Source organism: Notolepis coatsorum (assembly GCF_963971535.1).
Source record: "Notolepis coatsorum genome assembly, chromosome: 1".
Lineage (NCBI taxonomy): Eukaryota > Metazoa > Chordata > Actinopteri > Aulopiformes > Paralepididae > Notolepis > Notolepis coatsorum.
In genome coordinates this window covers 318,002,885-318,018,950 of record NC_140165.1, presented here as the reverse complement: position 1 = coordinate 318,018,950, position 16,066 = coordinate 318,002,885, and the positions used below count along the sequence as shown (strand labels likewise).

Sequence of the window (16,066 nt, the reverse complement as noted above, 5' to 3'; positions counted from 1 at the left end):
GAGAGAGAGAGAGAGAGAGAGAGAGAGAGAGAGAGAGAGAGAGAGAGAGAGAGAGAGAGAGAGAGAGAGAGAGAGAGAGTCCCGCACGGTGCTGCTGTTGCAGCGTCACTACAGAGACCCCGGCTCTCCTCTCCTGCGCGGCGGCGGGGACACAGCTGACTGACACCTGGCAACACAAACACCATTTCAGGGTCTGCTCTGCTTGTTGTATCTCCGCTGTAACAACGTGCAGCAACAGCAGCACGACACTGTTCGACAGACCTTTCAAAGCCCCTTTCCTTCATTCGGTCACTAAACTGTCTGTACACTTCAGTGTTCTTGTGCGTGTTCTCCAGCATCTGACGAATGTGATTGTCTGCCCAAATATCAACGACGCAGTGTACCTCATCGCTGCTCCACGTTGACCCACGACGTATTATTATTATTATTGTGTCGGTTTGTTAAGTCGATTGCATTCTCACAGCGTACGAGTCGCGTCGGGTTCGTTTGGTTTTGGAAGTGCGCCAAGACCACCCTCTCTAGGTGGTCTCGGCCCGCTTGTTTTGTTCCGCAACAGAATGTGATTGCTGTGTTCATATATGCCCAACTGAACCGAAATAGGGGGTAAACGCTCCAGGTTTCGGATCAACAGCTCCAAACGAGCCAGGTGTGAAAACGCCCTAAGCAACAGATGCCACTGGCCTTCACGGTCACAAATAGATCTTGACCACGTAGCTACAGACACAGGCTGAGATTTAGTGAAACACATGGTAATGAAAGACATGAATCTAGGACATGAATAAATGGATCTAGGCTCACAGTTATAACTGAGTACATCAGATATATATATATATATATATATATATATATATATATATATATATATATATATATATATATATATATATATATATATATATATATATATATTACTATCTATTATATATATATATTACTATCTATTATATATATATTACTGATGACACTTTTAACCACTCATTTCACACACGTCCACATGCACACACTCACTTTAAAAACACTACATTTAGACACTTTAAACACTACACCATATGTTATCTATGTATTACAGAGATTTGCACTACATCCATACCTCATTTAGCATTTTTTTTTAAGTTTGGATTTGTGTACCTCATTGTCTGCATTTGTACTTAAGTTGTTATTTAGTTGTATATTGTATAGTGTTATGACTTATTCCTCTTTTACTTGCTTTTAATGTGTACTGTATGAAGCGCATTCTCAGGGGCTGATACAGAACCAAGCGTTTCACTGTAATGTACATGTATTTTATATGTGACACTTTAGCCACTTTAACACTCATGCCGCACATACGCACACTTATGGCCAGAGGAAAGGCCACTTTAAATTAGTATAACATCAGGAACAGTGTATTGCACTACTAAAGCTACCTAGCATGTCCTATATGCTCTGTAAATACTATGTACAGATACCGAGATGGCACACCATGTACCTGTTTATTGCACTGTTGTTTTTTATTGGATTCTATTAATATGTTGTACCACTGTATTTTTATTGGATTCTATTATATGTTGTACCACTGTATTGCACATCGTCGCGGGCAAGACCAGCCGCATTTCATTGTATACCTGTATGCCGTGACAATTTAAACTCTGACTTGACTTGAAGAGCAAACTTGGAACTTGAACATAAAAGGATTATTTGTACATCATGCTTAAAATGTGTGGTGCAGCACAGAACGATGTGAGACGAGCTGTAAACAGGAGTCCTTAACCTTTCAAAGTGTCAGACCTGGGAGCCTTTAGGAGCGGCGTGAGCGGAGCGAGGTGCGTCCTTCTACTCGCTGCTCCTCTCAGGGAAAGATCTTGTGATATAATCAGGGATGTTCGATATTGGCTTTTTTACCGATATCCGATATACCGATATTGTCCAACTCTTAATTTCCGATACCGATATCAACCGATACCAACCCCAAAAACACAACATTATGCATACTTTCACAATAAATAAAATAAGAATTTGTTCTTACTTGCTTGCCTGGGTAAATAAAGGTTAAATAAATGTTAAAAAAAAAATGTAATAATAATAATAAAAAAAATATATATATTTTTAACCGATACCGATAATTTCCGATATGTCATTTTAATGCCAATATTGGTAGGCCGATAATATCGGACATCCTAGATATAATATATAATTGATATTGTGGCGCACGGGTGGGGGGGGGGGGGGGGGGGGGTCGACGGGTAAGGTCTTGTAATGAGACGAGAAGCCCGCTTGAATATGGACTACATTAGAGCCCATTGTGTGGAGAGAGGAGAGGAGGACAGAGGTGGATGAAAGGAAGGAAGGAGGGAAGAAAGGGCTCGGTATAGAGAGCCTCGTCACAGATGGCGATGACGGCTATTGGAGGGCGGTGGAGCATAATGGGTTGGTTCCAGGCCAAATATAGACGACGGGAGGCTTCGTGAATTATAGGTCAGTGCATTTACCAGCCAGAGGATGAAACAACATCAGCATTAGATTAGTGGTTGTTGTTGATGTATCTGGATCGGTGTTTAGCCTGGTGCAGTATGGCACTGTAAGCTAAAGCTCTGTGTGCATGGGGGGGGGGGGGGGTGTGCAGACACACGCATACATATAGGCTACTGTACATACATGCATATAGTCTTAGATGTGAGCAATGCGTGTGTGTCCATGGGTCGCTAGTGAGTAGTGACCAGGGCTGACCCCTATTAATCGATTAGTTGACTAATCGGTCGAAAGGGGCCGTAGTCGACTGGCCAACCTCTTAGTCGAATATAAAAAAATAAAAATAAAATTATTAATATGTAAAGAAAAGAAAAAAATTATCATTTTTTTCAATAGAAAAGAGGCCTAGAAGCGTGGCTAACGCTAATGGCACGCATACCAGAGGCTAACTGCCTACGAAAACAGGCACAGAGGCACTGAAAGAGGATTTCACCCATCTAATGAACACACTAGACTAGACAAATATCAAGATGTATCCATCAGTGGACCAATTGCATGCTTTTGCAGAGGACAAGAAGCCTTCAGTCGACTCCTTCAGACATTAAGCACCGCCCACAGCCCAAATGGAATGATAAAAAAAAAAAAAAAAAAAAAAAAGATTATACTTTTTTTTTTTTTTTTTAGTTGACCAATAGTCGACTAACGGAAATTTTGGCCAATCCTAGTCGACCATCCAAATCCTTAGTCGGGGACAGCCCTAGTAGTGACCATGCATTATACCGTCTCCAAACGTCGCTTCATGCTAGCACGTGTGTGTGGGCCGCCCTAGACTACACTGTGCTACCTTGAATGACTCCTTATTAACCCTGTAAAGACCAAATAGAGAAAAACATTAGCAAATATTTGTTTGACCCCAGGTCATCAGAACACTGAACACTGATCTCTCCACACACAAGCACACATGAACACACACACACACACACACACACACAGACACACACACACACACACACACACACACACACACACACACACACACACACACACACACACACACACACACACCACATATCCTGCACTCTCTCACAAACAAACACACTACAGGTCACTTTAAACACAAAAGAAAAGGTCACTTTAACCCTTTCACTGCCTCACTACCAAATGGTTAACCCTTTCACTGTGACAATACACAGAAGGTTAACCCTTTCACTGCCACACGACAGCCGGTTAACCCTTTCACTGCCACACTACAGAAGGTTAACCCTTTACTATCACACTACTAGTGTGGCAGTGAAAGGGTTAAAAAACATAACTATGTTTTTGTTTAGTATAGCTAGTATAGTATAGTTCTATATAGTATAACTGTATATTGTATAGTATATTGTATAGTAGTGTATATAGGACTCATTACCTTTAATTCCTAAGCTTAGCATTGTATAGTATTTTATCTTAGTACCTTTTATCATGTCGATCTATTATCTATTCTATTCTATTCTATTATTATTTGTATTTTTTGCACAATCAAGGTGGGCATGGCCACCTTGATTGATTGATTGATTGAAAACTTTATTAACAGATTGCAGAATGGGTACAATACAGTACAGCTCAATACACACAATTGTTAAGGGGATGCAGACCAGAGAAAGACTTTCGTCTTGTTTACATCAGGGTCCCCCATTTTCAATTCATCAGGACATATATGACATACATGACATACAGATAGTCAGTACTGCTACATCTATACATTTATGACATACCAGATTTGCAAATACAGTACTGTTTGTGATACAGAAGGAGTCAGGAAAAGGGAGTATATACATTTGACGTAGAAACTGTACATTGGAGGAGGTTGGGTGGGGGGGGGTTGGGTACACTGGGTTATTGACAACCATACTGGGTAATCTACATTGGAGGTGGTTGGGGGGGGGGGGGGGGGGCACACTGTATATACAAGCAAAACTGTACATTGAGGGGGGGGGGGGGGGGAGACACTGTACAAACATACAAAATTGTACATTGGACTATTGACAAAACCATACTAGGTAAATGACTGTACATTGGAGGGGGTTGGGTTAGGATATTTACAGGGCCAGTGTTGAATTGCAGTCTCCCGTAGTTGTCCCTTGAGAGAGGTTTTGAAAGTGGGTAGTGATCCACATTCCTTTACAGCTTTGGGTAGGGCGTTCCACATTGATGTGGCATAATTGCGAAACGTGTTTAGTCCCTTATTTGAGCCGAATCTGGGTTTAACATGATTTGTGGAGCTCCCTCTGGTGTTGTGATCGTGGTATTCACTGACCTTTGGGAAGTATTTTGACATGTACATGGGTACCTTGGTCGTGTAGTGTATCTTGTAGACCAGGCCCATTGCAAGTTGCTGTACTCTGTTGTCTACTCTAAGCCATCCTAGGTTGTCAAAGTGGGCAGGGGTGAGGTGGGTTCTAGGAGTAAGGTCAAGCAGTAGTCTGACCAGTTTGTTTTGAGATGTTTGTAATTTTGTTTTTAGCGCCTTTGAGGTGCTTTGGTACCATGAGGTGCAAGCATAGTCGTAGTACCCCTGAATGAGTGCTCCTGCCAGAGTCTTCATCTCACTACATGTCTCGTGTCTGTATGTGACGAATAAATCTCTTGAAATGGATGTTGTTGTCTGATGCAGAAATGAAAGGGGTTTAAAAAAATATATATTTCAGAGCGACTGGGTAGCGCAGCGGACCAAGCGCCTGCCTACCACCACACTGGTATCGAATCCAGTTGTCAGCGGTACCTCCGGCTTGGTCGGTCGTCCATACTAACCAATTGGCAGTGTTAGCAGGTGGGAAGCCGGCGGGGTGTGTATCCTGGTTGTTGTAAACAGTGACTCCTACAGGTCGGTCGGGGCGCCTGCTCAGCAAGTGAGGGAACTGGGGGAAGTAGTGTGAGCCTCCCACACGTTACGCTCCCCCAGTGAGAGTCCGCGCTGCCAGGTGAAAAGAAGCGGCTGGCTGACTCCACATGTATCGGAGGGGACATGTGATAGTATCCCTAGACTGGTAAGTGGGGGGAAAATGCGCGCAACAACCAGGAAGGGGAGGGGGGAATTGGCATAACGACTAAATTGGGATGGGAGAAAAATACAGAACAACTAAGGGTTCTTTTGCAGGGTTGATTGCTTACTTAGCCCATAACAGTATATATCATGAATAATAATCAGTCATATTTTTTTTATGAAAAGCCATTTATAAATAAAAAAGAAGAAAAAAAGAAAGCCTTACAGGGTTAAGTGAAGAAGCCACTGATGTGTATAGGTGTTTGTGACTGTTTCTCTGAACAGATGTCTCAGATGGAAGGATGCAAACACAAGACGCACTGATGTTTAGGTGTTTGTGTCTCTGGACAGATGTGTCAGAGGGAAGGATGCAAACAGAAGACACACTGATCTGTAGTAAACGTGTGTCTCTGAGGGAAAGCCCCCCATGCAACCTGTTATGTAACCATGGGTAAGGGCTGTGTGTGTCTCTGTAAGTCTTCAATGGTATAGAATAGGGATGCTCGATATTGGCTTTTTTACCGATATCGATATTCCGATATTGTCCAACTCTTAATTTCCGATACCGATATCAACCGATACCGATATATGCAGGGTTTCCCTGTCCAAAAAACTGAATAATTTCAGGTAACTAATCATTTCACTGGATATATATATAACAAATATTGTTATTGTTTTTTTTTTTTTTAAACCGATACCGATATTTTCCGATATCACATTTTACTGCCGATATCGGCCGATAATATCGGTCGGCCGATAATATCGGACATCCCTAGTATAGAATAAAGAGTAGACATTTTGAGGCTCTGTTTGCATTGCAGATTATACTGTCCATAAGATAAGATATTCCTTTATTGATCCCCTTGGGGAAATTCAGGCATCATAGCAGCATGGGGGGGAGGGGGGAGGGGTACAGGTAGTACAACAACACAGTATACAGGTAGTAAAAGACAACACAGGCAGTGTAAACAATTTTATCAATATGGTCAATATAATTTACTATCCGACTAGCTGAGGAATATTCACATTATTCACAGTGTCACATAAGGTGCAGTATGCATGAGGTAGTGTTATAATTTACTATCTACTGAGTATACATTAATCAAAGTACCAGGGTAGTGTAGGTTGTCCCCCTTGGGTTCCTATAAGTCCCAGGTCAATGTCTGGTAGCAGTCGCTGTCGCTGCCCCCTGTTGTGGAGCCTGGAGGCTGCTAGTCGCTGCCCACTGTTGTGGAGCCTGATGGCCGCTGGTATGAAGGACTGTCCGAGGCGGTTAGTTGAGTGTCGGGGGGGAATGAGTCTGTGGCTGAACGAGCTTCTCATCTTGACTAGCTCGTCGTAGAGGGGGTGGTAGGGGTTCTCCATGATGGCATCCAGCTTCCTTATCATCCCCCTCTCTACCATCACCTCAAGTCTAGGTAGCTCGACTCCCACCACGGAGCTAGCCTTCCTCACCAGCTTGTTGAGCTTGTTGGTGTCCCTTGAGTTGATGTAGCCTCCCCAGCATGCCACAGCATAGAAGAGGATGCTGGCCACAACAGACTGGTAAAAAGACTGCAGCAGTTTGTTGCACACATTGAAGGACCTGAGTCTCCTCAGGAAGAACAGCCTGCTCTGTCCCTTCCTGTAGAGGGCCTCTGTGTTGTCCGACCAGTCCAGTTTATTGTTCAGGTGTACCCCAAGGAACTTGTATGAGTCCACCATCTCCACATCCACCCCTCGGATGGAGATGGGAATCGGGGGGGGCCTCTTCTTGCCCCTCCGGAAGTCCACCACCAGCTCATTGGTCTTACTGGTGTTGAGTTGGAGGTGGTTGCTGTCGCTCCACCCCACGAAGCTCTCCACCAGGGCTCTGTACTCCTCCTCATCATCGTCGGTGATGTAGCTTACGATGGAGGAGTCGTCTGAGAACTTCTGCAGGTGGCACCCGCTGGAGTTGCGGCAGAAGTCTGAGGTGTAGAGGGTGAAGAGGAAGGGTGACAGCACAGTTCCCTGGGGGGCGCCGGTGTTGCTCACCAGTACGTCAGACTGACTGTCCTTTAGTCTGACGTACTGTGGCCTCTCAGTGAGATAGTCCTTGATCCAGGCCACCAAGCCGTGCTCCAGCTGCATCGCAGAGAGCTTCTCCGCTAGCAGTGACGGCTGGATGGTGTTGAAGGCGCTGGAGAAATCAAAGAACATAATCCTCACTGAGCTGCGCGGCTTCTCCAGGTGCGTGTACGCTCTGTGGAGCATGTAGATGATGGCATCCTCCACCCCGATGTTTGCCTGGTATGCAAACTGCAGGGGGTCGAGGGAGTCACGCACCAGGGGCTTGAGGTGTTGCAGGACCAGTCTCTCAAACGTCTTCATGACGTGTGACGTCAGAGCGACTGGCCTGTAGTCGTTGGGGGTGCTGGGACGTCCCTTCTTGGACACCGGGACAATGCAGGAGGTCTTCCAGAGCTGGGGCACCCTCTCCAGCCTCAGGGAGAGGTTGAAAAGATGCTGGAGCGGTGCTGCCAGCTGCTCTGCACATACCTTGAGCACCCTGGGATTGGTGTTGTCCGGTCCTCTGGCCTTGTTTACATTAATTCTGGAGAGCTGCCTACTGACCTGACTGGTTGTGATCGTCAGGGTTGGGGGTGGTGGGCAGTCTGCTGGTGTTGGGGGTGGGGTGCCGTTGCTGATGGGTGTGGGTGGGTGGGGGGTGGGGGGGCTGCTTTGTAGGTGTGATCTGGTGCTGGTGTCGATGGGTGGGGGGAGGGGTGTGGGGAGGCCACTCTGGTCAAAGCGGTTGAAAAAAGCAAATGAAATGTCAAATGTCATTTGTTGCTCGTTTTGGTTCTAGTTGTTTTGTTTTGGATTTGTTTTGGATTTGTTTAAATTTGCACTTTAGTGCAAGTAATGGTTGTATGCTCCGACCATCACATTTACTTTATTTAATTGGATAGGGGGCATGTATTAATAAGAATGTATTCTTCATCCTGCTCCTTTTTGCGTACAGTTTCGACGTCAAATGTATATACTTTTTTTTCTGGACTCTTTTCCTATCACAAACAGTACTGTATTTGCAAATCTGGTATGTCTTAAATGTATAGATGTAGCAGTACTGTCTATCTGTATGTCATGTGTGTCATATATGTTATGATGAATTGAAAATGGGGGACCCTGATGTAAACAAGACGAAAGTCTTTCTCTGGTCTGCATCCCCTTAACAATTGTATGTATTGAGCTGTACTGTACTGTACCCATTCTGCAATCTGTTAATAAAGTTTTCATTCATTCATTCATTCATTCATTCATTCATTCATTCATTCATTCATTCATTCATTCATTCATTCATTCATTCATTCATTCATTCATTCAATCATTCATTCATTCATTAATTCATGGGTGTATTTGATTATAATACCTAAATGAATTATAGGAATTTGTAATGTACTGTAATACACTACCATGTGAAACGAAATTAAATGTAATGAAATGGTACAAACAAATTAGGTTGAGGGGGGTTTGAGTGGGTGGCTTTTGGAAATGACGACATTTGACCACAACCGAAGATCAGCTAAATATTATGTTTGTGGACATTGTGGCACACAGGCGCCCACAGACAGGTCGCACGATTAGCCTCATCATTCAGATGACAGACAGACAGCAGCACAGACGAGACAGGGAGGGCAGCCAGGGAGTGACTCACGCATGCGCATCACAGCCCGTGTTCTGCCAGCGTTATTAATAAGTGGCTGCTGCTTATTATTGTGAAAACAAAGACGCGGCGGAGCGACGCGGCTGGAAAACATCATAAATAAGGAATTGTCTTCAAATCGAGAGGACGCGGTGGGGAAGTCACTTTACTTTAGCCATTCTTCATGTCGTCTTCTTTCCGAGGGCAGGATTCGCGACGACGGATTGGAATATTGGGGAATCCACAGGTTTCTCGTCGCTTTTTTTTTTTTTTTTTTTGCGACTCTTATAGGGCTGGTATGGACTGAATGAACACTTTATCTGCGTGTTATTATACGTCTATATATAAAGGCTTTTTTTTGGTGTGTCACCGATTGGAATAATGTAGTTGAATGATCAGACTGAGACAAGCACACAGAGATTATTAATAATGCAAATGCAAATCAAAAGTGATTGTTATGGGAAGTCTTCATAGATTAACACATGCGTGTTTTTCACAGGCTCCATCTGATCTATCTATAGTATAATAATATAATATATTACATTATACATTATATGTTGTGTAGCTGGTCCTCGGTAGAGCTGCTCTCTGCTCTCTGGAGGCGAGGTGCTGTCCTTGGTGCTGAAGTCCTAAACTAACTCCCGGGTGGGCGGGCCTTCTTCTTCATTGGAGTGACGTGAACACCTTGAGAGGCGCTTCAATAACAATCCCATCGTCTGAAGTTCACACAAGTCAGAGATCATTTCCCATCTGTTCCCGGAAGCGCCGACCATGCTACCTCCTCACACACGAGCTCTGGTGCAGCATGCTCTGTTACTGTTGGTTGCAGTCGGTAAGTAGTACAGTAGCCTTTGATTGATTGATGGATTGATTGATTGATTGATTGATTGATTGATTGATTGATTGATTGAAAACGTTATTAACAGATCGTAAAATGGGTACAGTACAGTACGGCTCAATACACACAATTGTTAAGAGGATGCAGACCAGAGAAAGACTTTCGTCTTGTTTACATCAGGGTCCCCCATTTTCAATTCATCATAACATGTCATGACATACACGACATACAGATAGACAGTACTGCTACATCTATACATTTACAGTATGACATACCAGATGTATGCGATTGGCGACTATCCAAACATTTATGGAGTCACCGAGAGACTAAACCGTGGAAATAATTCTACCTGCCAGACCGATTGTCATGAAATCACTGCTCCAGGATACTGCGTTTGGTTACTTTATTGCGATTAAAAGCAGTTGATATAGTAACGTCATTAAAAGCAAATCACAGCTTGATTTAATATTGTGTAGCGTGCGGTCAACAAAGTATGACTTCCCCGTTTCACCCCCTCATCATTTCAATACCTGAAATGGGGGGGGGGGGGACTGTACATCGGAGGTGGTTGGGTGGGTGGGGGGGGGGGGGGTTGGGTAGGGGGTGGGTGAGGGACACTGTACATTGGAATATTGACAAAGCCATACTTGGTAATTTACTGTACATTGGAGGGGGTTGGGTTAGGACATTCGCAGGGGCCAGTTTCGGATTGCAGTCTCCCGTAGGTGTTCTTTGAGAGTGTTTTTGAAGGTGGGTAGTGATTCACATTCCTTTACAGCTTTGGGTAGGGTGTTCCACATTGATGTGGCATAATAAATAAAATAAATAATAATAATAATAAAACGTGTTTAGTCCCTTGTTTGAGCCGAATCTGGGTTTAACATGATTTGTGGAGCGCCCTCTGGTGTTGTGATCGTGGTATTCACTGACCTTTGGGAAGTATTTTGACATGTACATTAAACAGAGATCCTAACAGAAAATATATACATACGAGGGGGGGGGTAGACTGTACATTGGGAGGGGTGGGGTGAGGGGGGGGGGGGGGGGGGGGGTGCAACGTGCAAGCATAGGGAGCATTTAGCCTATAGTACTAAATGTTTTGGAATCCTTGAAACTCACTTTGATGACGTTTTTAATAAGAGTGTTTAACTTACAATTAATAACTCATTTCAAATGTGTTCAACATCTAAGTTGTATAGGCTAACAGTTTACACTTGCTATTTCGTGTACGTTTTTGCGCATGTGTGGCACAACCTGTGAGGTGAGGAAATCACTTATTGTCAACTCAAAACTCCATCAGGTCTGCCGTAAAATACACTAAAGAGTATCATACATTGTTCACTGGTGTGTAGGTAGCTACTTTAACTATCTCCCACTCTCTCTCTGTCTCTCCCCCCCCTCTCTCTGTATATATCTCTCTCTTGCTCTCGGTCTCTCTCTCTGTCTCCCCCTCAGCCTCTCTCTCCCCCCTCTCTCTACCTTACACTCTCTCTCCCCTCTCTCCCTTCTCTCTCTCACCCTATCTCCCCTTCTCTCTCCCTCTCTCTCTCTTCCCCTCTCTCTCTCTCCCTCCCTCTCTATCTCTCTCCCTACTCTCTCTCCCTCTCCCCCCCTCTCTCTTCTTCCCTCTCTCTCTCCCTCTCTCTATCTCTCTTCCCCCTCTCTCTCTCCCTTACTCTCTCTCGCTCTCTCCTCTCCCCTCTCTCTCCCCTTACTCTCTCTCCCTCTCTCTCCTCTTCCCCCTCTCTCTCTCTCCTCTCTCTCTCTATCTCTCTTCCCCCCTCTATCTCTCCTTACTCTCTCCCCCTCTCTCCCCCCCCTCTCTCTCTCCCCCTCTCTCTCTCTCCCTCTCTCTCTATCTCTCTTCCCCCTCTCTCTCTCCCTTACTCTCTCTATCTCTCTTCCCCCCTCTTTCTCTCCCTTACTCTCTCTCTCCCCCTCTCTCTGTCCCTTACTCTCTCCCTCTCTCTCCCCCCTCTCTCTCTTCCCCCTCTCTCCTCTCCCTCTCTCTCCCCCCCTCTCTCTCTCTCCCCCCTCTCTCTGTTTCCATCTGGTAGTCTGGGCCCTCAGAAAGAGAGATGAGATGTAAACGGTGTTGACATGTGTCTGCCCGGGGGGGCTGCGCCTTTTATATAAGCGCGCGGGCGGACGCGTGTTGAAACAGTCACACAGACGCTCCACCTCCGCTCACGACACCCATGCGTTCTGTCCCTTCATTCCTCTTCTCACCTGCCCCTCTGGGCTCCACGCCGCGTCTAGTTTTTTACCAACCCATTTCCAGTCCGTGTTCGCGTTCTGCGATCTGATTGGCCACTGACGTTTCTGGTCGTGTGACATCTGCGCCCAATCGTGTGATGCCTGTTTCTATCACCGGTTAAGCTTAGGCGACTCTTTCGAAGTTGGTTAAGGTTAGAGTTTGCCTTAGAGCAGGGCGATAGAACACCAGCCCTGATTCCAAACTCTAACCTTAACCACTTCGATAGAGTCGCCTAAGCTTAACCGGTGATTAAACTAGGCGTTGGTGTTTGCAGGCTGTTCGAGGTGGAAATGGGCGCAGAAACAGGCGTCACGCGATTGGCGCACATGGCACATGACCAGAAACGTCAGTGGCCAATCAGATCGCAGAACGCAAACTAGACCCTCCACGCCGCCCCCGTTAAAGGCAATCAGCGATGCGAGCAGTGACACAGAGAGAGAGGGAATGTGTGCATGTGCTCAGTTCTTCAAACAGTTTGCTCCTATAGCTGGCTGAACACAGCTGCATCGGTTCTAGTCGTCCCACAATCAGACTGATGACAAAGTGTAAACAAATTTTACTTTTACAATAGAATAGTACTCGGATAGAAGTAAAATACCTCCATTCAAAATTATGAACACATTTGATGTTGACTGTACTTAAAGATAGTACAATCAACAATGAAAATGTTGTTGTTAAATCTCATTAATAATCGTTTACAGAAAGTATGTTGATGTGACATTACCTACAATGTTAGAGCTGTTGTTGTTGTTGTTGTTGTTGTTGTTGTTGTGAAAAGGATGAGTAAAGCCCTTGATCTCTATCTATCCCTCTGATATCAACAAAAATTAAGCCATTTCACTATCTGCTTCCTCTGAAATATTGCATAATACACACGGGTTACACTGATTGGCCCGTCATTATTATTATTATTATTATTATTATTATTATTATTATTATTATTATTATTATTATTATTATTATTATTATTATTATTATTATTATTATATTATTATTATTATTATTATTATTATTATTATATATTATTATTATTATTATTTATTATTATTATTATTATTATTATTATTATTATTATTATTATTATTATTATTATTATTATTATTATTATTATTATTATTATTATTATTATTATTATTATTATTATTCAACAGAAGGCCACGCTCAGCCCACTGACAGTTGGTGAGCTGACAGTCCATCACACACACTTATAAAACAAATCAAATGATACATCTGAAGCTAAAACCTCGTGACAAAGTAAGCAATGTATGACTGAACACCACTGTTCTATATATTTGAGTAAAAGTAAACATTCTCAACGTTCATGTTGAGATTACGCTAAATCTGATTACTTGACAGATCTGACAAATCCTTGTTCTTCAAAGTAACTGCAGAGTTAAAATACATGTAGATGAGTATCAGTATATTTACTTTGACATGCTGTGAAGTAAGTTTATAACGCCCCCTACAGGGCAAATACTCAAGTACAGGTTCCCTTCTATAACGTGCCCACAGGGGAAATACTAGGCCATGAAAATAACATTCTGATTCTTAATTCCAAAGCGCTTTACATCTTATGCCTCACATTCACAAATTCACTCACACATTCACACACCGACGGCGGAGGCGACCATGCAAGGTGCCAACCTGCTCATCGGGAGCAGTTAGGGGTTAAGTGTCTTGCTCAAGGACACTTCGACACGCTGCTCGGGAGGAGCGGGAATCGAACCGGGAACCTCCGGATTTCCAGACGACTGCTCTGCTCTACCTCCCGAGCCCCACTGTCTACACAATGGCTCAATACAGCCAGATACAATACAGTGTCCTTGTGAAACTTGACCAAAGGCTTCTCAACTAGGGATGGGTACCGTTCACATTTGAACCGATACGGTACCGGTACTGGTACCTGTGAATCGATACCGGTACCCAACGGTACCTTTTTTCTGTACTTTAGTCTCTAAAAATTTAATCTACCTACCTCAGTTGTGAAAAAAAAATAACCACACTCCATTCAAACAGACGGCAACAAACATGAAGTCAAGTCTCGCTTGCGTGAGACTTCCGTCTACACCCTGGCCAGGGTACTCCTGGGTCCTAGTGCCCACCCAGTTACACTATATGTCATGCACATGTATTTTATATGTTAATAAAATTGCATTTATCTATAGTCCTCCTAATTCTGTCACTGTTTGATGTCACAAAGAAGGGTGTATCTGAAAGCTGTCTACTACATTTGCAACAGGTGATGAAAAAGTAAACAAATAATTAACTATTAGACATTTGTTAATGATGAATAGGTTTCACTTCAGATTAGGGCACACAATAGCATCTGCAAATGATTTATAGATGTTTTATGAATGTCTTAACAAATCATTTGTTGAACATGAACAAATAAATGGAGGTACAGTATAGTCGTTTTTTCATTTAAATGTTTCAAAGCATCTACAAATGTGTTACTACACATTAAACAACATTATTTAATGATGAACAAATCAAGTACAAACAATGTTGATAATGAGTTATAAATAATGTAGAACTAATTTGTAAATGTTATACAAATATAGTTATAAATTATTTAATAATAATTTACGAATGTATATAAATAATCTGTTCATGATTAGTTCATTATCTACAAATACCTTATAAAGGTCTTATAACTGAGTGTTATTATAAAGTGTTACCAATACTTCGAAGCTTCGAATATTAAAAAAATAAATAATGATAGATTTTTTTTTAAATTGTATTAGCTAAATCAACTCTGCCTCTCTTTGTTAACTACAACAAGCAATGCTGTTTGTTATTTAAGATGAGGTCGGACTCGGCACCGACAGATTTGTGATCAATGTGCTGCTTTTATAAAGCCTCAAATGACGGATTACAATTATTTCATGAAAGCAAAGTGTTTAGTTTGTCTAAGATTTAAAAAGGTTTAAACTTTACAGCACTGACAAAGTTGAACAAAGTGCTGTACAAGTCCCACAACATAAAAACAAAATAATTTAATATATATATATATATATTTTATCTCGAAGCTTCAAATTAAAATCGAATCTCGGCCCCCGAAGCTTCGAATGCCAAAGAAAAATGTGAAGGTCAGCCCTAATAATAATCACCATTTATATGAGCCTTATCACAGCCAGGTGTCTGTGTCTCAGTGTCCCCCGGCCAGGCGGTGTGCGTGGACGTGCCGTCGGAGAGGGAGGCGGTGGTCGGGCAGCCCATGAAGCTGACCTGCATCTTCTGCATGAAGAGGGAGGAGGTCAACGCCAAGACCCGGGTCGACTGGACCTTCCTTCCGTCCAACGGGGATGAGAGCGCTGAGCTGTACGAACCTGTAGGTTGTTGTTGTTGTGGTACTGTGACATAACACTGAGCTGTACAGTATATACCTGTAGGTTGTTGTTGTTGTTGTTGTGTTACTGTGACATAACACTGAGCTGTACAGTATATACCTGTAGGTTGTTGTTGTTGTGTTACTGTGACATAACACTGAGCTGTACAGTATATACCTGTAGGTTGTTGTTGTTGTTGTTGTTGTTGTTGTTGTGTTACTGTGACATAACACTGAGCTGTACAGTATCTACCTGTAGGTTGTTGTGTTACTGTGACCTAACACTGAGCTGTACAGTATATACCTGTAGGTTGTTGTTGTTGTTGTGGTACTGTGACCTAACACTGAGCTGTACAGTATATACCTGTAGGTTGTTGTTGTTGTTGTGGTACTGTGACCTAACACTGAGCTGTACAGTATATACCTGTAGGTTGTTGTTGTTGTGGTACTGTGACCTAACACTGAGCTGTACAGTATATACCTGTAGGTTGTTGTTGTGGTAC

The 16,066-nt window shown here is 43.1% G+C and overlaps 1 protein-coding gene across 1 annotated transcript in view; it reads left to right on the top strand.

The window, feature by feature from the left end:
• Positions 1 to 16,066, top strand: part of LOC311226452 (sodium channel regulatory subunit beta-3-like) — a gene marked incomplete at both ends in the record, with an annotated part of 24,128 nt that overhangs the window by 628 nt on the left and 7,434 nt on the right. Inside the window, one exon of the mRNA XM_084311878.1 lies at positions 15,388 to 15,566. Within this exon, the coding sequence (XP_084168004.1) occupies positions 15,388 to 15,566 (179 nt within the window). The remainder of the gene's footprint in view (positions 1 to 15,387; positions 15,567 to 16,066) is intronic.